At 38.9% G+C, this 26,133-nt stretch overlaps 1 protein-coding gene across 2 annotated transcripts in view; it reads left to right on the top strand.

Moving 5' to 3' along the window:
* MTM1 (myotubularin 1) overlaps positions 1-10,253 on the top strand; it is a 105,831-nt gene extending 95,578 nt beyond the window's left edge. The window contains exons 14-15 of one of the 2 annotated variants that reach the window (XM_084871207.1): positions 1,670-1,846; positions 8,497-10,253. In XM_084871207.1, coding sequence (XP_084727333.1) covers positions 1,670-1,846; positions 8,497-8,661 — 342 coding nt within the window. In that variant the 3' untranslated portion in view covers positions 8,662-10,253. Of the gene's footprint in view, positions 1-1,669; positions 1,847-8,493 lie in introns of both variants that reach the window. The other variant, XM_084871206.1, reaches the window with a different exon arrangement.
* Positions 10,254-26,133: the final 15,880 nt, after the last annotated feature.

The raw sequence follows: 26,133 nt of genomic DNA, 5'->3' as shown, positions 1-26,133 counted from the left end.
CACACCTTTTATATGGAAGCTACTAGGATATGTGCTCCATGCAAATAAGGAAGAAGACTGCATGGAATTCAGGAAGCAGGAGCTCCAGTACAGGGAGAGTCAAGAAAGGATCCTCAGGACAAAACAAAGAGATCCAAGATGACAGCTGGATACAAGGTGTAGGGGCACCTAGTGCCACTTTCTCTCCCCTAAAGATGAAACTGGAAGCTCCAGGTGTGTAGCATCTTGGCAGAAGTTTGAAACTGGAGTGGAAATTTGGGGTTGAATTAATGATGAGTGCCAAGAAAACTAAACAGAATAGACAGTTGTTAAATAGAGGGAAAACAAAAATATGTTCAGGAAAAGAAATCACAGAATGAGTGACTATGTGGCTTACCTAGCAATAGCACTTGCTTTGTTATAGGAATCTAAACACTAAACATCAATGTGATCAAAGCCAGCTATATATTGGGAGTATGAGGCAGGGTGTAAAGTGTGTGTGTGTGGCAAGATGGAGGGGACACATTCTCAGTGTGTCCGTGTTATAATTAATGCCTATAACTGGATAGCCAATGGGTAGCAAGAAAAGCATGATATTTAGATTTGGAGGTAGATACCAAATAATTAAATCAATTGATTTTAAAAATCAAACACTGTTGCTTCTAGAAAAGGGGACAGTAGGCTACTTTGTGTTTTCATAACAAGTTTTGTTAAATGATTTGGTTTTTTAAACTATGTGCATATCTAAAAACAAAAGCAAGCATGCAAATAAATACAATGCAATATACATGTGCTATCAGAAACATAAGATAAAGTTTTAGGTGGATTCCAACAAAGGCCAATTACACTGCCATTATTATCATTCACATTAATCTAGTATATATGTTAAAGAAATTTCTTCAGTCTCTTATTTCAAGTTGTTCTTTTTAGCTTCCAGTTTTAGCTTATTGGCCCTTTCTTATTGTATGATTAATAGTAAGAGTTTTAAATTCTAGCTTTGGTAATTTTAATGCTTGCATTTTTCCAAAGCTTTGGTTTTTCTTTAGTTTATGGTCAAAATCTATAATAAAAAAAAATGAAAATGTGAGAAAAAAAAATGAAAATGTGAATATCTGTATGAGATGATGGATACCAGACTACTAGTAAAAAGTGAAGATTCAGTGAAGTTACCCAGGTTTTTGTTTTTGTTTTTCCAAATATCCTAATGTTAGCATGATGTAGGCTAAACATTTGGGTCATTGATTAAAATAACTTTATATCTAGATGCCTACTGTCAAGTACAGGTTAAGATTTCATAGTTCTAACAAATACAGAAATGAAAAAGGTCAGTGGGTTCTTATGAGTATTTTTCTTTCTGCTTAATTAAAAAAAAATACTGCCCATCTGTTCATAAATGTTTTACCTAGCCAATAATAGTCTTCTTAGGTCAGTGAATTGCATTTAATATTATAGCATCCTGCATCTCTATCTTCTGGCAGAAATAGTGGCTCTCAAGCTAGGCCATTATCTATACAAATATCGGTAAGTGGCTTTGAAGTACTCACTGGCCCATGAGGCTTTTTGAGCTATTATGGGGATTATGTAAATGTTTGATTCTAGTTGGTACTCAGCTGTATTGCTAGAGACTGTAAAATGTTTTGTGTGCTTGTGTGTGTTTTACTTAGGCTTTGTACTTTCTCTTTCTCTATAGAAAGTTACAGAAAGAACCGCTTCTTTGTGGTCGCTGATAAACAGTAATAAAGACACATTCAAAAATCCCTTCTATACTAAAGAAATCAATCGAGTTTTATATCCAGTTGCCAGTATGCGTCATTTGGAACTTTGGGTGAATTACTACATTAGATGGAACCCCAGAATCAAACAACAGGTAAATGAACCAACGTTAAAAGATAGTCATGTCGATTGATTACTTCTAGACTTTAATAATGTTACTTTGTGTGTGTGTTTTTAATATTATGAGGGGAAATTATAAGACTAATAAATCACACTTTCTTTTAAACTCAATTTTTATTAAAAATTGTTTTTATTTTATTTTTTGGCTTAAAACAACACATTTATTATCTTCTAGTTCTGGAGGCCAGAAATCCGAAATCAATATCACTGGGCCACACTTCCTTTGGAGAATTTAGGAAAGGATTTGTTCCTTACTAAACCATTTATTTTGACTGGGTTAAACTTACATTCTTTGTCAATGAGAATAATAATTTTTTTCACTAAAATGTAAACTAATTTAAAGCTCTGGAAAATTTCTGTTTTTTTTTAATTTTATTTTTATTGATTGATGAGAGAGAGAGGAGAGAGAGAGAGAGAGAGAGAGAGAGAGAGAGAGAGAGGAAAGAGAGAGAGAGAGGGGAAAGAGAGAGAGGGAGGGAGGGAGGGAGGGAGGGAGGGAGGGAGGGAGGGAGAGAGAGAGATATATATATCAATTTGTTGTTTATGCATTTATGCATTCACTGGTTGATTCTTGTATGTGCCCTGACCAGGGATCAAGCCTTGGTATATCAGGACGATACTCTAATCCACTGACCTACCCAACCCAGGGCAAAATTTTCTGATTTTTGATAATCAATGATTTCCTTTAATCACTGGAAATTTTGATACATCATAGGAAAGAAAACATTTCCTACTCTCTGGTTCAGGAGTATGTACTAGGTCAACTGACATCAGAGTGCTTTGTCCTGAGGGTCTTTACTTCTGAAGTAAAGATAATTGCTCTGTCAATGGATGGTACACTCAATTGGCCATTTACCATTCAAAAATAGAAACAATGGTTTTTGCTGGAAAACATGCCACATTTTATTAAAGACACACTCAGGCTTTCCATTTTCCCACCCGGACTTCATCAGAAATCAGAAGGAAAATACAGCCTGTTTGTAAAAGCTCAGAAGCACCCCTATTTAGTGATTTGTTCCAAGTGCTATAAATATTCAGTATTTGTGATTGCTCTTTGTAAAGATTTGCACATTTTCCTGCAGTTTGGATGGTTGACTACCTGTCCTCGCAGGCCAGTCTTGCATAAGTGTTAGCTTTAATCCTGCTAGAAATCTTCCGACAACAGCAGGGACCCAGTGCTACAGTCTGTCTCTGAGATTGTTTATTCCACTCAGGCAGCTGGCTCCACGCCATTCTGTGCTCTCTCTCCTCATTGGGGAAATGCCCAGTTCAAGCAGGCACTCTCATTGCAAGGTCTGTGCTGCATGCATGAAAGGTTCTTAATCTTTTGGAAAGTGACAGATTCCAGGGCTGGGGAACATTCACTTGTTTAGGTTGGGATTTGAGAAGCATGTTTAGGACATTTATTTAGCAGTAGCTCTATTGAGTGGAATATCAAGTAAAGAGGAAATGGGACTTTTTCCCAGTGTTTTAACTGCTGTTACAGAGGACATGTTCCTTTTCTAATTAAAAAAGATTATATAGATGAGCACTGTTTGTCCTATGCATTAAGCCTTTTCTGTGTTTATTGTGGCTTTTTTAAAAACCACAATTTCTGTATAGATTATATAATCTTCCCTCACCCATTTTTACTTAGAGAAATTCTTGAAGTTCAAGGAATTCATTTCCAATATATAAAGGTAATATATAATAAGGGACATCAGTAGGATAACTTGCTGTAATGTATCTATTCCTCTGTTCTCGAAGAGCTTGGCAAAATAGAACTGGGCTAGATACAGAGTATTCCTTGGTAGAGGTTTTGTTTTATTCTGAGACAGTAATTGGTCTATATTATAATCTGTGAAATTTACTCAAAAAAGAATATAACTTATCCTTTCAATATAGATTTTTCCACACATATCTTTCTGTGCTTCAACACTTTGGATTTTCATCCCCCAAATACTGAGTGTTCGCATGCATCAGGCACAGAGGGGGACACAGAGATTAAGAAGAGGTGGTTTCATATACAAGGAGCTCCCAGGCTGGTGGGAGCACCCAGGAACATAAGCCTATTATTATTATGCTAAAGGAGAAATATTATAATAAATGTGTAAATTAAGTGTATTAGGTTACTTGAATGATTTTATGTAGGACATTATATCATATAGAAACAGATTAAAATTTGATCATATAGGACTTTTAAAATTATATAACATAAACCTAAAAGAATATACTTCACCACTTAAAAGTTAATTTGTTATTCAGTTGTGTGTCCCAGTTGGTATAAAACAATTCCTGGCCCAGCCATGGTGGCACAGTAGTTGAGTGTCGACCAGGAGGTCATTGTTCTATTCCTGGTCAGGGCCCATGCTGGGTTACAGACTTGATCTATAGTGTGTGGCATGCAGAAGGTAGCTGATTAATGATTCTGTCTCATCATTGATGTTTCTATCTCTCTCTCCATCACCCTTCCTCTCTGAAATCAATAAAAATATATTTAAAAATAAAAATAAAACAATTTCTGGGTACCTATAGTGTTCACAGCACTACGGTATGCTATAGTACTTTCAGAGCCAAAAACATATACAGCCCCTCCCTATAATGAGCTGTTCACCTAGAAGAAGACAGGGTTAATGTGCTTTTAAAATCAAAAGCCACCAACCCTTGCTACCACATAAAAACTTAGCAGAGTTGATGGAAAAACCAGTACTTACATTTGACAAGATTTCAATAAGCAAATTTGGTCTTTTATTTAATACAAGGAAATTACTCATATCGAAAGCAGAAGTATAAATTAGTCACATTATAAACTTAAATGGGAACCTTCAGCTGCTGGTAAACCTCATTATATTTGGGGAACCACTGCACCTCCTGTAGCTATCTACTAGGGTTGCACTGGGCAAGTTCACATTTTGCATAGTGGTAACTCAAGGATGAGAATAAGGACAGCCAGGCTGACCTGTATGGTGTGTAAGTCATTTCTGATAGAAAAGTGAAAAGGAATATTAATAAAAACATCATTTGAAGCCTAAAATACTTCCATGCCTAAATGATTGCCTATCTTCTCTTCGGTGCTGAGCTGGCACACTCTTTACTTCATAATTCATTTCCCTAGTAAAAAGCTGAGATGTAGTATTTAAAGTCACTTGAGTTTAAATTTCATTTTTCATTATTTTGTCTTTTTGTATGCTATCACAATTGCACACTTAAATTTATATCCTCTAAATGATTTTTGTTTGCCTGTAGGCTAATGACTTCTATAGATTTTGTTCCAATTGCAAAACTGAATTATATTTTTATTTCTAATAGTTTTTTTTTTCCCATCTTCTCTCTCAAGTTTTGTAATTACACAACCTTGTCATCAGCAAAAATGTGTTTTTTTTAACTCTGATTTATTTTTCTTGTCTAACTGTCCTTATTGGTACAATAACAAACTGATAGTCATAATAGTCATGTGGAACAGGGAAATTTTAAAAGTAGCCAATGTAATTTTTAAGGAGATATTAAGGAAGAACTTATCCTGCTATTTATCAAGACTTATTTGAAACAGAATAGCACCCAGAAACAGAACACACGCAAGTGGAGACTTGATAGGGTAAGAAGATAGTATCATAATGCATAGGGGGGTAAATGGATTGGATGGTAAATGGTGCTGCCCTAGCAAATCACACTTAACCAAATCTCCTTATGTTCCCCAAACCTACTCCTCCTTCTGTCTTCCCCTTTCAGTTCTCAGTAACTCCATCCTAGTCATTCTGGCCAGAGACCTTAGAGTCTTTCTCTCTCATACTCCACATCCAGTCTGTCAGGAGAGCCTGCTGGGCCCAGCCTTCAAAATCTCTATGGCCTCTGAGCATTTCTCATCAGTTCCCACCATGCCCTGGGCCATGTGTTGCTGGACTCCCTGATTTCTACCCTTGCTTGCTTCTGTTCTGTTCTCAATGTAGCAGCCAAGGTAGTCCTTGTAAAATATACACCAGATCCCACCACTCCTCTACTCAACACCATCCAGGTAGCTCCCTATCTCACCCCAAGTCAAAGCTAACATCCTTATGATGACTTCTGAGGCCTTATATGACCCCTGCCTTACCCCTTCCTTCTCTAACCCCCTCACCTGCTTACCAACAATTCTCTCACACACTCTGCTTCAGCCACACTGGGCTCCTTGCTTATCCTCAGACACTCTAATATTCACCTACATCCTTCCCTGTTCTCCCTTAACCCTCCCCCCAGGAGACACTTCAGTGAAGCTCCCCAGACCACACTGTCTATAGGGTACCTGGCATCCCGCTGATCCCCATCCCTCTCACCCTGCCCTACTTCTTTCCCACAGTATTCATCACCTTTTGATGTTCTATGTAAGTCACAGGATCATTGTTTTTTGCTATTTATCTGTCTCCCTCTGCTGGAAGAGAAAAACCATTTTTAAAAAATGGATCCCGAGCATCTAGAATAGTGTCTGGACCTCAATGTAATGAATAAAGAAAAATAAGCAAAGGAGATTAACATGCACTGCACAGCCCTTATTATATAGGCCTGGGTGGTGATTACATTATTGCCAACATATGTAAAAATTTGTTGAGCTCAACATTTTAAAATTTGTGCACATTAATGTGTAATTTTTATCTCAGTAAAAAAAAGTTTTAAAAATTAACGTTCAGGGGAGAACCATCCTGTTCCAGCATGACCTCTCTCCTTATACAGCCATCAATGCACTGTTTTTGGCATTGTAGCAAAGCAGACTGTATTGACTGCCTTCACTCTCACAACAACCCTGTGAGGTCCGTGTCGTTTTTATTTCCACTTGATAGATGGGAAGTGGAGACATCCAGAAGGTCAAGTCACACAGCTGTTAAGAGGCAGACCCAAGATTCACATTAAGGCTAGTGGGTATCAGAGCCACTGCTTTCAGTCATGTATTTATTAGCAATAGCACATGAAAAGATGTAAGAGCAGAGCAATGCCATAGAAAACTACCGTGTTGCCAAAACCAGTTTGGCTCAGTGGATAGAGCATCAGCCTGCAGACTGAAAGGTCCCAGGTTCAATTCTGGTCAAGGGCATGTACCTTGGTTACGGGCACATCCCCAGTAGGGGGTGTGCAAGAGGCAGCTGACCAATGATTCTCTCTCATTGATGTTTCTAACTCTCTGTCCCTCTCTCTTCCTCTCTGTAAAAAATCAATAAAATATATTTTAAAAGAAAAAGAAAACTACCGTATTACTCTCCTCAAATTGGCAAACAAACCCTCTTCTATTCCCAAGTTCTAGTGAGGATATGGAGCAACAGGAACTACCAAACTCACTAGCGGGCACCTAAGTTCCGTATCACTACCTCAGAGAGCCATTTGGCAGCATCTAGTGACGTTAGAGAGACCATACCTTCCATCCTCTCCAGCAGTTCCATACCTAATCAAATTCCTTCAAGAAACATTTGCACATGTGCACAAAGAGATACGTCCAAGGATAGTAGAGTATTGTATGTAGTAGTCAGCACCACTGAAAATTGCCAGCTACCCATTCATGTGGGAATGGATAGATGAACTGGTTTATTCATTCAGTGGAATTAAAAAGTGAAATTCAGAAACACAATGTCAGGTCAAAATGTCAATTGATAACTAACTACAGAATACCACCTTCGATGTGAATTTTCAAAAAATAGAAAAATCCAATGTTTCTGGATATTCACTTACAGAAAAAGTGTCACAATTCTCCACCTACCAACTTGACAAGAGTTGTTGCCTCTGGGAGCAAAAAGGCAGTAGGCCTGGGGATGGTCAGCATAGGAGATAGGAGCTGTGTCTGGGTTGAAAAACTTCAAAAAGATGATGATGCAAATGGAAGGAAATGTGTACATTGTTATTTCTTGGTGGCATTTTATTATTTTTTTAATAAATTTTTATTGTTCAGATTATTACAATTGTTTCTCCTCCCCGCCCCCCCCCGCCCCATAGCTCCCCTCCACCTGGTCCCCACTCCACCCTCTGCCCTTACCTCCCCCCCCCCCACACTGTCCTTATCCATAGGTATATGATTTTTGTCCAGTCCCTTCCCGTACCCCCCAACTTAGACACCTTACCCCAGAGAATTATCAATCCCCTCCAGTTCTATGCCCCTGATTCTATTATATTCACAGTTTATTCTGTTTCTCAGATTTTTAATTCACTTGACTTTTAGATTCACTTGTTGATAGATATGTATTTGTTGTTCATAATTTTTATCTTTACTTTTTTCTTTCCCCCCCCTCTTTTTAAAGAGCACCTTTTAGCATTTCATAAAATACTGATTTTGTGGTGATGTACTCCTTTAGCTTTTTCTGATCTGTGAAGCTTTTTATCTGCCCTTCAATTCTGAATGATAACTTTGCTGGGTAGACTAATCTTGGTTGTAGGTTCTTGCTATTCATCACTTTGAATATTTCTTGCCATTCCCCTCTGGCCTTCATAGTTTCTGTTGAGAAATCAGCTGATAATCTTATTCTTGGTACATTTCTGTATTTTTAAATTAAGCTGTATGGAAGGAAAGTATGCCTCAGTTAGAGGCTTATTCAAAAAGCAGGACATGTAGCAGATATGTGTGGAGCAGGTGAAATTTTGTGATGAGGCAGGCACAAAGCAGTAACTCAGGCTCATGCTTTTTTCCAGCAGCCAAATCCAGTGGAGCAGCGTTACATGGAGCTCCTGGCATTGCGTGACGAATACATAAAGCGGCTGGAGGAGTTGCAGCTCGCCAACTCTGCCAAGCTTTCTGACCCCTCGACTTCCCCTTCCAGCCCTTCACAGATGCTGCCCCACGTGCAAACGCACTTCTAAGAGGGAGCCTTGCCCCGTGCTGTGTTCGAGCTCTGAATAAAAGAAATGGTTGACTTTCATTTGGGGCCTCTGTACAAAGTAGATTAAAATATTTGCCCCCATGTAGAACTTGAACTAACAATTTTACTCTTGAATATGTGCCTTCTAGATTACATATTACAAGAAAACTATAGTGTCTACACGGCAGTCAGAAGAAAGGAGCCCAGACGGGGTTTGGGAAAAATACTGATACCTTTCAAAAGAACTTTTTGAAAAATATAAAGCTTACATTTAATTTGCCTCTTTAGAAGTGCTATGTATACAGTATGTATAATTTGTGGGCTTAATTGCAACAACATTATTTTAAACTAAAGGGGATAAACGTTTTGTGAAATGGATTTTCCTCAGGTTGCTTAAAAGCATTGCTTCAGATTATCAAAAACAAATGCAGATGTGAAAGGTGTGTTACTGCCAAAACCAAATTGAGCTCAAATTCTGAGGCATTATCCAAAAGCAAGGTATTTCAATAATTGCCAAATTTTATACCATCATAAGTGGTGACTTAAGGAGAACTAGCTGTGTAGATGGAAGTTTGGAATATGAAGTGTTTTCCCCTAATTTTCAAGAGAAGCATATTTTTATATTTAAAAAAAAAAAAAAACAACTGATGGGGCACAGTTAAATATGATTTGATTTTTTAAAACTTTGCTGGTTCTATTTTCTAAGTTTTCCCTTGAGCTTGCCTAAAATTCTGACTCGTTTTCAGGTTGTGGGAAACCACTTAGATAGCACTGTGCAAGGATGTCGGGTGTCATATGCTGCTGAGGTAAATGCTTTCGCAAATGTTGCTCTAGTCAAACCAGCTTATCTGCCAAAGCGTAGGGTTGACCATCTTGGGTGTTTGAGCTATTGCTAAAGCATCATTTTTTTAAAAAAAATAATAAAAGCTGCAGATGTATATTTGTTGAGCGTATTCTTGAAAGTATTGTGTTTATTGATTTCTATTCAAATGGTGTTGGGTGCCCCTTCTCCCAAGCGTGCATAAAAACTGATTCTACACATTTTTACTTGAAGTACCTGGCAGTTTGCTTTTTCAGGTTTTTGTGTTTGTTTGTTTTTTTTTCTGTAGTATTAAGTGAAATTTCAAATGTGGTTCTATTTGATATCTGAACTAATTAAGTTAGTAAGTGTATTTGTAAAAGTTAAGGCTAGAGCGAAAGCAATTAATGTGTTTTGCAATGATCTGTAAAGGATTATTTATAGATAATATGGTTATGTTTTCAATGAATAAGAGAGATTAAATATATCTTTGTAAATTATTTTATGTCATAGTTTAATTGATCTATCAAAGAAGACATCTCAAAAACAGTAGTATAATGTATAAATTTTGTATGTATAAGAAATTTTATTAGACATTCTCTTCTTTTTTTAAACGCTGTAAATATTTCATAAATTAACAGTGTCACTCCATAAAAAGAAAAAAAAAAAAAGCTGATACTACTAGCTTAAAGGATTTTGTGAAATTTCATGAAACATTTTTGATGGCAATGATGACTACAGACCTGCTGTAATAAATATATTAACTCAACATAGTACTCTGTTTTCAGGGATGTAACTGTATATGTGTCTTAAGTGTGTGTGGTGTCATCTTCTTTTCCTGGCTCAACTTCACATGCTCTTTGTCTTAATAGCAACCTTGTAGGGCTCTCCTCAAATCCCAACAATACTGGACATTAAGTGCATTAACAATGCATATTTTAATAATCACAATTGTCTTTATTAAAGTAAGGACAGTTTTCACAAACGTGCTGGAGTTCATACCACAAGACTTCAGACCTGGGATGGAGAAAATAGCCATTGATATTAAGAGAGAATAAAGCACTGGTTGAAATAAGGCATATCAGATGTCTCTTTAGGTGAGAATTTTTTAAATTCTTCAAATGGTGCTGCCAATAGAAACTACATTGTTAATATGTATCTGAAGAATGCTAGTTATAGCAGGAAACTAAAATTAACCATTATTTTAAAATCCGAGTAGGACTCTTAAAAGATTAAGTATCTTTTAAAACTATGAATATTTGAAATGTTTTGTGAAGTTCTTCCTTAGACATTGCTGTGTTTAATCCTCACTACAACCTCATGCACTACATGGTATGCTATTATCCCTACTTATCAGCTGAGAAGGCCATTGCTCCAGGGGATACTGACACGCCAGAAGTCCCACAGCATCAAAAAAAAATGTATACAGGGATTAAATTGAATTCTCCCTCTCTCAAATTCCCACTGACTACCTTAGTTCTGCCTTCTGGAATGAAAGAAAACAATCTCTCTTTTTGGGACAGCCCTCCAAATAATTTGGAATCATATATACTTTTGGTAATATAACAGTCTCTTCTTAATATAGTCAAAGTACTTTTTGGTCTATTTTTGATAACACAACAAAGTTTATCCTTATGCTTTTTTAAAAGCAATGATACTCAGAAGTTTCATAATAAGCTGTCAAGTGTCTTACCACCTACAACCCCCTCTACAGAATGCAGATTTGTGGTGTCAGTCATCCAGATAGCTCTGTGGCATTTGGGGGCATTAGGCAGAAACAGGACTATATAAAGTGAACATTCTTAAAATACAGGAATTTTACTAGAGTCTACACACCTATGACTGAAATTTCATGAACATAGCTATTGGTAACCATAAAGCAAAAGCAGGAGATACCCAAAGGAAATAAGAACTGTATACAGTATGCAGTCCACCAACAAGAACAAGGATTAGCACACTTACAGAAAAAATTTCCATGGTTGTAGATTGCAGCTGGATTTTGTAGGTTCACAGAATCGTCAAATGTACGATGCTGAAATACCAACATCCATTGGTAGATTTATAACTTTTAAATAATTATCAACAAAGTATTTTTGTATTAAACCTATTTGGAAGAGGAAAGATCAGCAAAACAAAGTATTCTCATTTCCTTATGAAGCTTAAATTTAGACATGGCTTATTCCTTATTTTCAATTATTTGTCCTTTAAAAGCAAAGGCAGTAATATATCCACGTAGGATAGCTAAAGGTTCACATGACTGTGGAGGCTTGACAATTAATTTTTCTAGTAGCTTTGGAGAGCATGACTTATTCATTTATAGTGTTTAATACGTATGTGCTTCTAAAATTGTTTCACAGTGCATTCCACATAAATTATAAAAGAAAATAATTCACCTCATTTTAAGAGCTTTAAAAGCACTAGAAGGAGCCCTGAGACGTGTGGAGACCTGGATTCCTGTCTGGGCTCTGAACTACTTCTTGGATGGAAGGTGTGAGGCCTGGGAGGGGCCTAAGTGTCCATCTGTTCAGCAAGGGTATGGGATGCACATTCTGGAAGGTTCTTACACCCCCAAAACAACCCTTCTCATAAATGTATTTTAATCACTTGTGCACATACAATATTTATGGCACAAGATGGCATTTGCTTTGTATATTAGTTTTCTGTTTCTGCTGTAAGAAATCATCACAAACTTAGTGGTGATTTATTAAAACACGTTTAGCATTATACAGTTCTGGAGGTTGAAATATGACTTACAGGAACCAGTCATGGAGCTCCGTAGGGGGCATGTTAAAGAACTTTTATTTTCTTCTCTGTACCTTAGGAGCCATTAGAAGGTTGTGGGCATGAGGGATAGGATAATATATGAATCACTCTGGCAGTCATTTGGAGGGTGCAAAGCAGGATGATAAAACAGGACAGGCCAGTTTGAGGCTAGACTAGATGACTAGATGTGGAAGACAGCCTGGAGTACAGATGAAAAAAGATGCAGATTGAAAAATAGTAAGAGTTGGTGAATGATTGGAAGGAAGAGGTAAGAAAGTCAAAGATGATAAGAAAGTTTTGGTTAAGGTAATTGGGTGGCAAGCGGTATTTCCAGAAAGGGCATATCAATGCAGGAACAAGTGGGGGCAGTGCTGAAGACAGTTTGGGACTTGCTGAATGTAAGAAGACAGGAATCTAAGATGTGGTTGAGGATAAAGACCTAAAGCTCACAAAATAAGTCAGGGATAAAAACAAATTTGGAGATAAAAACATGGAGTGGATGATATTGCCCATGCAAATGAGTGAAAAAAAGGTGACGAGCCCCAACTCAGATTTTAAGGGGCAGATTGAGGAAAAGGAGACCTGGAATGAGATGAAGAAAGAAGGTCCAAGAAATATAGAAACAAACAGTTGTACTATGAGAGGTAATAGTGAGCAAGTGCTTAGTCTGAGAGAGCTAGTGAAAAATGTCCATTTAATTTGGACAGTTAGGAGGTCCCTGGGGAACATATATGAGAGCTATTCATGGGGCAGAAGCCAAATAACAGTGAGTTAAAAGCTGCGGTCCCCACCGCCCCCCCCCAAAAAAAAAACGGTCACTGGCCCGGACTCTAGCTCAGACAGCTAGCTACAAGGCAGCACAAATTCAGGTGTTTTGTTTTTTTTTTAATATATATGTTTTGTTTTGTTTTTATTGATTTCAGAGAGGAAGGGAGAAGGAAAGACAGAAACATCAATGATGAGAGAGAATCGTTGATTGGCTGCCTCCTGCACACTCTCTACTAGTGATCAAGTCTGAAACCCAGGCATGTGCCCTGACTGGGAATGAAACTGTGACTTCCTGGTTCATGGGTCAATGCTCATCCACTGAGCCACACCAGGTGGGTACACAAGCTCAGTTTTTAGAAACTAGCTTTGACACCAGGCCTTAGTTAGCACCACCAAGGAGCAAGAAAGTGTTACAGCTTGTTCCAGATCCCAGGATAAAGGGCCATGTTATAATGAAGAGAGAAAAAGAAACTGAGGAGGAATAGCCCCACCTCTTGCTGTCATTCATTTGACAAATACCTATAGAACTCTATCAGCCTAAATGTTACTCAATTATGGAAGTTTCTCCCCATGGCCCTCCCCTTAATACCATCTTTGGTCTCAGTATCCTATGCTCCCCTGGCACTCTATATATCCCCTATCATTCCATTTGCCATAATTTGTTGAAATTATGTGTTGAATGTTTTTCTTTCTCATTACACTATAAGCTGTGTGAAAGCAGGGACCATTTCTGTCTTATTCTTGGCTGTAGTGCCCAACAGGGTACATGGTCTATGATAGGTATTTATTGAAATGCATGAATGACTAAATGAAAGAATAAATAGGTAGACAAGTGTATGCTGCTCTTTCTAGCGCAGGGGTGGGGAACATCTGGCCCATGGGCCATATTAGGCCCCAAAAATCATTTGGTCTGGCACTCCCAGGGCAACCGCAGATGGGACTCAAAATTAAATAGATCTAGAAGTTTTTTTCATAGCAACATAAAATTTATATTAAGTGAATTATATTAAACGAATGGTGTTATAAATATCCAAATGGCCCTTGGCAGAAAAAAAAAAGATTCCCCATCCCTGTTCTAGTGGGTTGACTATTTAAAAAAAAAAAAAAAAAAAAAAAAAAGGAGGGGAATTGCATGATGTATATTGGGAGAGAAGACCAAGAAAATTGGCTTTTTTGAAGGAATAGACAAGTATGAGCATATGGGGAGGAAGGAGCCAGAGGAGAGAGATTCACAATAGAGGAAGAGAGCTGTTGCCTGACAGAACAAGATCTCAGAGTGGCATGAGCCCAGGAATATAGGCTGATAAGGATTGGCCTTGAGCAACACAAGGGACTTCTCTTCCTCAACAGTGGAGAAAAGGATGGTAGGTGCAGATGAAGAAACACTTCATGGAGAGGTGTGGTAACAGAATAATGGCTCCCCAATGATGTCCACATCCTAGTCTCCAGACCCTGGGAATATGTGATGTTATATAGTAAAGGGTAATCTTGCAGATAGAATTAAGGATATTAATAAGGTGACCTTGATATGGGGAGATCGCCTTGAATTGACAATGTGATCACAAGGGTCTTTAAAAGTGGAAGAGAGAGGCAGAAGAATCAGTGTCGGAGCAGTACTATGTGAGAAGGATTCACCACGCCATTGCTGACTTTAAAGATGAAAAAAATGAGCTGTGGGCCAAGGAATGTTGTGGCTTCCAGAAGCTGGAAAAGACAAGAAATGGCTCCCCCTCTAAAATCTCCAGAAAGAACACGGCCATCTGGCTTCTTGATTTCAGCCCAGTGGGACCTGTGTTAGACATTTGACCTACAGAATGTTATAGAATAACTTTATGTTGTTCAAGCCACTGAGTTTGTGGTAATTTGTTATATCAGCAATAGGAAACTAATGCACTGGGGACAGATAATTTGAGGGAGTCCATGCCTGATTAACCCAATTTTCTTATACGCACACACCCAATATCAGAGGGCTGTAAGATATTTCAAATTAGCCTGAAGCAGAGAAAAGGGAAGAAATAAAAACAACCCTGAGAAATGGTAATTAATAGCGAGCTTTCTGGCGTATAGTTCAAATTCATTTCACCTCAGCAGGTCAAAAAGTCCTCAGGCACCAGTCTTGTGGCGCCCCCAGGTGCTTGCTTTCATTCTAGAGTTCTACGGTTTCTCACAAATAATTTTGCTCAGGGTAACAAACAGCAAAGACAGAAAGCCCTCAGTGAAAACGAATAGAAACAACAGACAGCAGGAAAAGACTTGTAAGACTTCAAATTATTGAGATTATCAGATACATGCAGTGGTGTGCTGAGTTGACTCATACAGACTCAAGAAAGCCAAGCATCTCTCTCCAACTTCGTATTTATCAGTGATTTCAAGATAGTAGTTTGAAATTGGCCAAGGTGGGAGTTTTTATACCACAGAAATCAGAACATTTTATAAACCAGGGCTTTTTTTCTTCAGAGAGCTGATGATTAAAACTTTACCAGCATACCACTGAATGTAGGTTGTAAAATTATCATTCATATTATCTTTAAAGAAATAAAATTTAGCCAAAACCGGTTTGGCTCAGTGGATAGAGCGTCGGCCTGCGGACTAAAAGGCCCCAGGTTCAATTCCGGTCAAGGGCATGTACCTCAGTTGCGGGCACATCCCCAGTGGGAGGTGTGCAGGAGACAACTGGTCGATGTTTCTCTCTCATCGACATTTCTAACTCTCTATCCCTCTCAATTCCTCTCTGTATAAAATATATTAAAATAATAAAATAAAATAAAAATAAAAATAAAAGCTTTAAAAATATGCTGAAAAGAATTTTTTTAAAAAGAAAAGAAATAAAATTTAGGAGGCCTTGGGTTTAGCAATGAAGTTTTATATACAACATTGAAAACATTACCCATGAAAGAAAGAAATGGACAAAAAGGACCACATAAAAGTTAAAAACTTCTGCTCTGTGAAACACACTGCTAGCAGAAGGAAAAAACAAGCCACACACAGGGAGAAAATATTTGGAAAACACATAGCTGATGAAGGACTGTTGTCCAAAATATACAAAGAACTCAAAACTCAACAATAACAAAGCAAAGCACCAATTAAAAAGTGGACAAAAGATGTGATTTTAAGGAACATATACGGATGACATTTAAGGTCCCTCCATGTATTTTCATGTAAGCATATGAAAAGATGTTCAACATTATATGTGGTTGGGGAATTGCAAATTAAAATGAGACAACACTACACACCTATTAGTGTGGCTAAAATCCAGACAACACAAAACAGTAATGAGGATGTGGAGAAATAGGAATTCTCATTCATTGCTGGTGGAAATACAGAATGATATAGCATTTTGAAAGACAGTTTGGCACTCCCCAAAACTAAACATACCATCCAGTGAAAGTGCTCCTTGGTATTTTCCCAAAGGGATTAAAAAGTTATGTCCACACTAAAACCTGCACATGGATGTTTATAGCAGCTTTATTGATAATTTCCACAGCTTGGGAGCAACCATGATGTCCTTCAGTAAGTAAATGAATAAATATACTGTGACCTATCCAGAGAATGGAATATTCTTCAGTGATAAAAAGAAATGAGCTATCAAGCCATTAAAATACATGGAGGGACCTTAATTGCACATTGCCAACGTGATATGCTATATACTGTATGATTTTAATTATTTGTCATAAGACAGAAAAAAGATCTGTAGTTGCCAGGGGTTGTGGGGAGGGAGGGATGAATAGGCAGAGCACAGAGGAATTTTAGGGCAGTGAAAATACTCTATGATATAACAATGATAAATACATGTCATTACACATGTGTTAAAACCCATAGAATGTACAAACCAAAGAATGAACACTAATATACCAGTAAATGACATATTTCACTTAATAATGTGTCACTATAGGCTTATCTATTGTAACTGGTTTACTGCACTAATACAAGGCGTTGATGATAAGGGAGACTGAAGGACCGTGAGAGGGTATATAGGAACTCTATATTTTCCACTTGATTTTTCTAAAACCCTAAAACTGCTCCAAAACAACAATAACAAAGAAAGTATATTATTTTTTAAAGGCACCCCAGGTAATGTTGTTCAGCTAGTCCAGCACCAAGTATTTAGAAACTACTGTTTTAAGCAATATGTACATTTTGGTCAAAATATGTCCTTAAATGGATGCAATTAAAACAATTCATCACTGACTATAAAGTCTGCTTCCCTTGAAAGGTGTTTTTGTTGTATTGAGAATTTGGACAACTGCATGCTTAAAATATAGGGCTTTCTTTCTTTGCCTCTACACCTGTAGGAGCAGAGCCTGATGGGATCTTGTGGGAGGAATTCGATCATGAAATGGGATGTAGATTGAAAATAGGATAAACTTGAGTACCTTAGTGTCCTCCAACATAGCAAGCCCATGAGTCTCTGCATTGGTTTTCCATTGATTGCTTTTCAGTTCCAAATCCACCCGTCTTTAACTGTTCAGTGATGATGGAGGTGGGCTTTGTAAATATTTCCCCCTTACAAACTATTAATCCTTGTCAGCAGAGAGTGCTAGAGAGATACTGGAAGAGAAAGGGGTTTCCTTCCTGGTCTGGTATGTCTTGCTTGCTAGCCTGCAAAGCACAGCTTTCTCCGGTGCTTGGCTCAGGAGCTGGAGGAGTCTTCTGTGCTAGGCTTCTAACTGCATTCACTATGTCTTTTACTTTCTGTATTCTGATGCTTTGATATCTGGTGCCTTGCTGACTCTGGAGGACAGCCCCTCTCAGGGTAAACCAGTTCCTAGCAATAGTAAATAACTTACCAGTGAGCACTCTTTACAAATGCAAACCAAACAATCCAGGGCCCTTAGCCCCAGCCACCTCTCTTATTGGCTTTCACACTCCAGGCCACTCTTCACCTATCCTAATCACCTTAGGGCGAGGCAGCTAGGGACAGCTCATATGTACCCCCCTCCCCCAGACACAAACACACACACCCTGCTGAAATTACTCAAACTAGCTAATCCTAAACTTGCTAGCCCAACTTCGCCCATCCTTTTCCTCAGAAACCGCATTACTGGTTTAGGGCAGTGAAAATACTCTATGATATAACAATGGTAAAAACATGTCATTGTATATTTGTTAAAACCCATACAACAGGGGTGTGAGGGCATGCGTGGGGGGGAGGATGGGGAGGGTAATGGGGGAATAAGGACACATATGTAACACCTTTATCAATAAAGAAATTTTAAAAAACAAAGAATGAACACTAATATACCAGTTCCACTAATATACCAAGAGCCCACAGTTCCCTCCCCTCACCCTGGTACTTTTAATATATTTTATTGATTTTTTACAGAGAGGAAGAGAGAGGGATGAAGAGTTAGAAACATCGATGAGAGAGAATCATTGATCAGCTGCCTCTTGCACACCCTTTACTGGGGATGTGCCCGCAACCAAGGTACATGCCCTTGACCAGAATTGAACCTGGGACCTTTCAGTCCGCAGGCCAATGCTCTATCCACTGAGCCAAACCAATTTCAGCAACCCTGGTACTTTTAAATGTGGCCCCCAATGATATGGCATGTCCCCTCTTGGGAATCTGTGAGTTTAACAAACAACCTTTTCAGTAGTAATTGCCTCTTTACTTACTAGTAAAACTCTTGTTATTCCAATCCCATTAGTGTTCCTCTTATTACTATTCCCCTATCCAAATGACCTGGTGGTTTCTGTCTTTTGATTGGACTCTGACTGATATATCTACTAAGTCCCATAATCATTTTATCAATATATCAACTTTTCTTCAGGGAGTGTTTGAGAGGGGGAAGTTGTGGTTTTCATCAATGCTTTACAATATAGACCAAGGGTCTATTTCCGGAATGTCACACAAAGCAAAAAGGAGCTGAACAAAAGTATAGAACTTAAATTAGAAACCTTCCCAAACTGATTACACACCATGATAAGATGATTCATATCTCTATCCTAGAAGTGAGTTTGAGCAGTATAGAGAATTATTACCTTTATAAGAAAAAACAAGTCTGTAGCTTTAAGTTTTACTCTTATATATATAACTGGAGGCCCGATGCACAAAATTTGTGCAAGGGGCTTGGCCCTGGCGACTGTGGCAGCTTGCCTCAGCCCTCGCAGCCCTGGAAGGTCATCCAGAAGGACATCTGGAAAGTTGTTCCGCTGTCTGGTTAATTAGCATATTATCCTTTTATTATTATAGATATCCAAAATCATTTTTTTAAAAAGAATTTCAAGCAAATTACAAAAATTAAAACAAGATAAAAATAAACTAGTTAATCAGGGAAACTGGAAGACAAAAGTAGGGACAATAGATGAGCTTATTAGAATTTATGCTTCAAACCGAAACCAGTTTGGCTCAGTGGATAGAGCGTCGGCCTGCGGACTGAAGGGTCCCGGGTTCAATTCCGGTCAAGGGCATGTACCTTGGTTGCAGGCACATGCCCAGTAGGGGGTGTGCAAGAGGTAGCTGATCGATGATTCTTCTCTCATCGATGTTTATAACTCTCTATCCCTCTCCCTTCCTCTCTGTAAAATAATCAATAAAATATATTTTTTTTAAAAAGAATTTATGCTTCAAGATTCTATATACTCACAAGAAGTTTGACTCATATTTGTCTCTGAAGTATTCAGTAAAGCACAGATGACATGATTGGTTTCTAATTCATTGTAGCTTTAAGATAAAGATTAAGCCCTAATATTTGACAAAGGAGGCAAGAGCATATGGTGGAGTCAAGACAGTCTCTCAATAAATGAAGCTGAGAAAATTGGTCAGATACATGCAAAAAAAAAAAAAAAGAAACTAGGTCACCAACTTATAACATACACAAAAATAAACTTAAAATGGTTAAACTACTTAACTGTAAGATGGGAAACCATAAAAATCTTAGAAAACTCCATAGACAGCAAAATATCAGACATGTCTTGTAGCAATAGCTTAACTGATACAGCTCCTAGGGCAATAGAAACTAAGGAGAAAATAAACAAATGGGAGTACATCAAAATAAAAGGCTTCTGCACAGCAAAAGAAACCATCAACAAAACAAGAAAGCCCAATTCATGGGTGAACATATCTGTCAATGTTATCTCCGATAAGGGTTTAATCTCCAATAGTTACAGGGAACTCATACAACTTAACAAAAGGAAGATAAACAATACCATCAAAAAATGGGCAAAGGACCTAAATAGACACTTTTTTTTTAAATTAAAGTATTACATGTGTACATATCTTCCTATTTCCCCCCACCCCACAGTATCTTGCATCCATTGGTTATGCTTATATGCATGCATACAAGTCCTTAAGTTGATCTCTTAAACACCCCCTTCTCCAACCTTCTCGCTGTAATTTGACAGTCAACTCGATGCTTTACTGCCTCAGTATCTATCTTTTTGTTCATCAGGTTATAATGTTCTTTATTATCCATAAATGAGTGAGGTCATGTGGTATTTTTCTTTCATTGACTGGCTTATTTCACTTAGCATAATGCTCTCTAGTTCCATCCATACTGCTGCAAATGGTGAGAATTCCTTCTTTTTTATGGCAGCATAGTATTCCATTGTGTAGATGTACCATAGTTTTCTTATCCAGTCATCTTACCATTTGCAACAACATGGATGGAGATGGAGAACATTATGTTAAATGAAATAAGCCAAGCAGAGAAAGATAAATATCACATGATCTCACTTATTTGTGGAAAATAATGAACAACATAAACTGATGGGAAAAAATAGATCCAGAGACAGAAAACATCAATCAGAACATCAAACTTCAGGAAAGATAGGGGACAATGGGGGTAAGGGAGAGAGCTCAACCAAAGGACTTATATGCATGCATATGAGCCTAATCAATGGACACAGACAACAGGGGGGTGGGGCATGAGTGAGGGTTGGGGGGTAATGGGGAAATAAGGACACATATGTAAAATAATAATAATAATAATTTTAAAAATTAAAAATTAAAAAAAAATTGTGAGGTAACCAGAAACCCAAGAATGCCTGAGAATGCCATGCTAGCAGTCATCAGCTGTATGGTAATATTACCTGGGACAAATGGGGAAGTGTTTTGAACTTATGTTCCCGACCCTTCATGGTAAGAGCCAGTACTTGGGCTTATCCCCCACCTAATGTAATCACCAATAATACCAAACACCTTGGTCATTCAGGAGGATCATGGGTGGGGCAAGGAAGTATAATTACAGAGGGGTCTTCACCCAGCTTCCCTTTTGTATGACACAAAATCAAGCCACTGCTCCTTTGTGTATAAAATTAAAGAGATGTTTCTGGCTTGTGTGGACACCAAAGGAAGGGACTATCACTTGCTCCTGGGAGAGGTGCAGAAAATGTAACTAAGATCTTATCTATACAAAAAGAAATCGACAGCCAGTTTGAAATGGAATTGCCATGGCCTAGAGCAAAGAATATCCTTTCATGATATTATTCTACAATGTCATTATAATTTTTCCCAGATTTGTGTTACCCCCATTACCTATAATAGTACCTCACATCCTTGGGAACCAATACAAAATCATTTTTTTTTTTTTTGGTGCTTGGAGACAAAGGTAACACATCTCTTATATTTTAGAATTACAACAGCATAATATACAATTATCCCAAACAAACTTACAAACTAACTCTTTGAATGTCTGGCAGCTATTTAAAAAGGACAGGAAAGGATCTAATCCCCTCCATTACTAATAGCCTACATTTGCATCATGCTTACACATACTAAGCATTGTACTAAGTAATTTATATATATTAAAATTAATCTACGTAATTGCCATAACAAGCCTATGATTAGGTGTATATCATCATCATCACCACCATCATCATCTCCTTTGCAAAGGAGGAAACTAAGCACAGAGAATTTACTTGCCCAAAGTTGTCTAGGTGCTGGTAGAGGATCCAGTTTCAACCCAAATTACTGTGGCTGAAAGTATGTGTTCAGGTGTACTTTACTCTGGTGCCTCATCAAAGGTCTTGGAATCCTGTTAAAGTAAAGCATTTTATAACATCTTTCTTGTATTTAAATAAACATATCTCCTCAGTGTTTACTGTCTATAAATTTTTCCACTCCTCAGTGTTTACTGTCTATAAATTTCAGCCCCTGATTACACCAAGCTATTTCAGATTTGGGAAGAGAAATGGGTAATACTTATATAACAGTTGGTATTTTAACTTATATTTGAATATGGACACCTTTAGCATTCGAAAAATTCATAACACTCAAAACAGATTGCTAAAACCCTCCACTGAAGGTCAAAAGTAGTTCACCTTTGGCACCCTTAGGTCTGGAAACCATCTCCGCCTAGCACCTAACTGTGCTAGCATCTGGCTGCCATAGGTGGTAAAGAAATTGCATGCTTTTCTCCCCACTTGGTTGAGCCCCATGGTATAATGTTTAGAATGAAAAAAATTCCCCCAAATTCTGCACAATAAACAGGTCAATGGAATGCTTAAACATTTGCCCAGGAAGCTGGAAGTATATGTATAAAGTCGTTGCTTGGCAACTATGTTACTCCCCTGGTGAGGCTGATGGTGGGGGCAGAATCTTGTGCGATTTTTTTGTTGTTGTTGTTGGTGGTTTTTTGTTTTGTTTTGTTTTGTCTCTTAATCCTTACCGGAGGGTATTTTTCATTGATTTTTTTTTTAGAGAGAGTGGAAGGGAGAGACAGAGAAACATCAATGTGAGAGAGACACATCAGTTGGTTGTCTGCGGCGTGTACCCTGACCAGGACCAGGGATTGAGCCTGCAACCAAGGTATATGCCCTTGACCAGAATCAAACCCAGACCCTTCAGTCTATAGGCCGACACTTTATGCACTGAACCAAACTGACTAGAGCTGTTTTGGTTTTGTTTTCATTTTATTGGTCCATGCAATTCAAAAGTCTGGGAATAACTGGTTTGAACTTTGTGTCTCCTTTCTTCCCCTGTGTAATGGCTAATTATATGTATCAACTTGACTGGGCCATGGGATGTCCAGATGTCTTGTTATATTATTTCTGGGTGTGTCGGTGAGGACATTTGCAAGAGATTAGCATTCGAATCAGTTAATCTGTAGACTGAGTAAAGTCAATGTCCCTCCCCAGAATGAGGGGCCTCATCCAATCCACTGAAGTCCTGAATAAAACAAAAAAGTAGAGGAAGGTGGAATTTTCTTTCTGCCTGACTGTTGAGTCAAGACATCCATCTTCTGCCCTTAGTACTCCTTGTTCTCAGACCTTCAGACCCAGACTAGGGTCTACCTTCAAAATACAGCGCTGGCTTTGCTGAATCTGGCCTCCATATCAAGTGAGCCAATTTTGTATAATAAATCTCATTGCAGTCATGCTTTGCATAATGACGTTTCAGTAAATAATGGACTGCCTATACAAAGGTGGATACATAACATTAAAATGGAGCTGAAAAATTCCTATCACTTAGTGACATCATAGCCACTGTAACACCACAGTGCAATGCATTCTTCATGTGTTTGTGGTGATATTGGTGTAAACACACCTACTGAGCTGCCACTCACATAAAAGTATAGCACGTACAATTATACGCAGTACAGAATACTTCATCATAAAAATAAATGACTGTGGTGCTGGTTTATGTATTTACCGTGCTATACTTTTTATCATCATTTTAGAGTGTGCTCTTTCTACTTATAAGTTTGTTGTGAAACACTATGTAATGTTACACCAGCAGCAGCCTCATACATCTTGGGCTTACTTCCTCACTTGATTGCATCGTTTTTTCTTGTGTTTGATTTGATCTCATGTTGTTTTGTACACATAACATGCTGTACAGGTTTGTACCTAACAGCAAGACCATATAGCCTAGGTGTGTAGAGGCTATATCATCTGGGTTTGTGTAGTGTACTCTATGATGTTTTTCACAACAAAGAAATCGCCTAGCTATGCAATTCTCAGAATCTACACCCATCCTTGAGTGGCTCATGACTATAGAGACAGATATAGAAACAGAGATGACAGAGATAGAGTGATAGATTCTGTTTCTCTGGAGAAGTTAATAACCCTCCCAGACATTTCTTAACCCTTACCTCCAGCTCCAATTGTCCCCTGAAAGTGTTCTTATCAATGTCCACACCACCTCCACGTTGCTGATTCTAGGACTCACTTCTCTGCCCTATTTTACCATATGTCTCAGCACCACCTGAAACTGAGCCATTCCTTTTTAAAACTATCTACTTTTTTGACCCTCAGGTCCCCTTTACCCTGGCTCTTGTACTTGTCTCCGGCATTGTTTCAGACTCTTCCAAAGCACCTCTCCTCTCACCTGCCTCTTAAGTGCTAGTGTCCTAGTATCTCACCAGTGCAGGCCTGACAATTCATTCCTCACCTTGCCTCCTACCACACAGGGGGATATATGTCCCCTTAAGTGATTCCTGGAAAGGCAGTGTGGTCAACCCAACAATCCTGATATGGGTTGAGACACTTGTGTGTTGAAAGGCAATTCTCCACGACTATCTCAGGTTTCTTCATGTTCCTGGACTTCTTAGTGAATGAATTTATAACCAAGTTAAGATGTTGGTATAAGGAGACATTCACCGATAGAAGGTCCAAGGTCAAGGTTCTGGCAAGGTTTTACGAGAGCCCTGGTGAGAGCCTTCTTCCTGCCTTGCAGACAGCTTCCTTCTCACTGTGTCCTCACATGGTCTTTCCTCCATGCCTGCACATGGAGAGAGTGAAACCAATCTCTCCGGTGTCTCTTTTTATGAAGGCACTTATCCCATCAGACCAAGGGACCCCTCCTAATGAGCTAATCATCAGCTAAAGGCCTCATCTCCAATTATCATTAATCGAGGGTTAGAGCTTCAACATTTGAGGAGAGATACAAACATTCAGTCTACAATAGTGGGGTAAACATTTGACTTACAATTTTGGAAAAACAGAACCTTGCAGAAGGCAGGTCTACAGTGTGCCTAGAGATCTCTCCTTCCTTCCTTGCATGCTTCCTCCTCCTGTTGCCCTTTCTCCCGGCTTTCCTCCTCTTGTGTGCAATATGGCTGCTGGGGCTCCAGCAATCACATGTTAAGATTCAGTTTGAAGTTATTAAGCTGGTAAGGCAAGATGGGTCAGTGGGAAGCGGGAACTTCATGGTCTGCCTTTCACCTGGATCGTAAAGTCTGCTTTCCATACCAAGGGCAATCATAGGCAAAGGGGCCTAGCCATGATTTCCAAGAAAACCAGAGGTGAACCCAGATTGGTTTGGCTCGGTGGATGGAGCATTGGCCTGCGGACTGAAGGGTCCCAGGTTCGATTCCAGTCAAGGGCATGTGCCTTGGTTGCGGGCACATCCACAGTGGGGCGGGGGGTGGGGGGGGTGGGGGGTGGGGGGGGGTGGGGGCGCGGGTACGGGAGGCAGCTGATCAATGTTTCTCTCTCATGGATGTTTCTAGCACTCTATACCTATCCCTTCATCTCTGTGGAAAATCAATAAAAATATATTTAAAAAAAAAAAAAAAAAAGAGAGGTGAGTTGATGAGGGCTGAGAAGTTGAATATGTGAACCCTAGCGAAACGGGCAGGAACTTAAGTCTAGTCCAGGATCAGATACTGGCTTGATTTTCATAGCACTAATTTAACCAACATTATTTCAATGTCATTCTTAATATAAACCAAGGGAGGAAATTCCGAGGGCGGCGTTAGAACACTTGGTTGCCCTCCAGATGGCGGGGGAGGGGGGGGCGCGGTTGTGGGAGGGAGGGAGAAAAGGGGGTGGCATAGAATTGCTAAAACGTATGGAATTCCTCCCGCTTGGAGATGTCATGACTAGGGACTCTCAGGGGCCTGAGCTTCCGCGCCCCCAAACTTTCCTCGTAACAAAGTGCTTGGCTAAAAGTGGGAAGAAAAAGTAAAAGAAAAGAAATGACTTTCAATCCTTTAATTCCTCTGAACTTTAAAAAAACAAAAACAAAAACGCTGCATCTCAATAATCAATCTGGTAGTTCCCTGAGCAAAGCACGTTCTGTACCATCCCTTGGTAGACTGCTCCCCCAAATGGCTTGGGTCGTGTCGCAGTCTCTCCAGCCTCTGCCCCCAGTTCCGGTTTCCCGGGCGAGAGCCTAGGTGGGCGTGGGCGGGTGCGAGGGGCGACCGGACGCCTGGCCGCCGGCGCCTCGCCCCCTGGGAATCCCCCACCCCCACTCCC

This window comes from Pipistrellus hanaki, assembly GCF_964339955.1.
Source record: "Pipistrellus hanaki genome assembly, chromosome: X".
Lineage (NCBI taxonomy): Eukaryota > Metazoa > Chordata > Mammalia > Chiroptera > Vespertilionidae > Pipistrellus > Pipistrellus hanaki.
The sequence above is the reverse complement of the archived record's forward strand: the minus strand, read 5'-3'. Positions and strand labels throughout refer to the sequence as shown.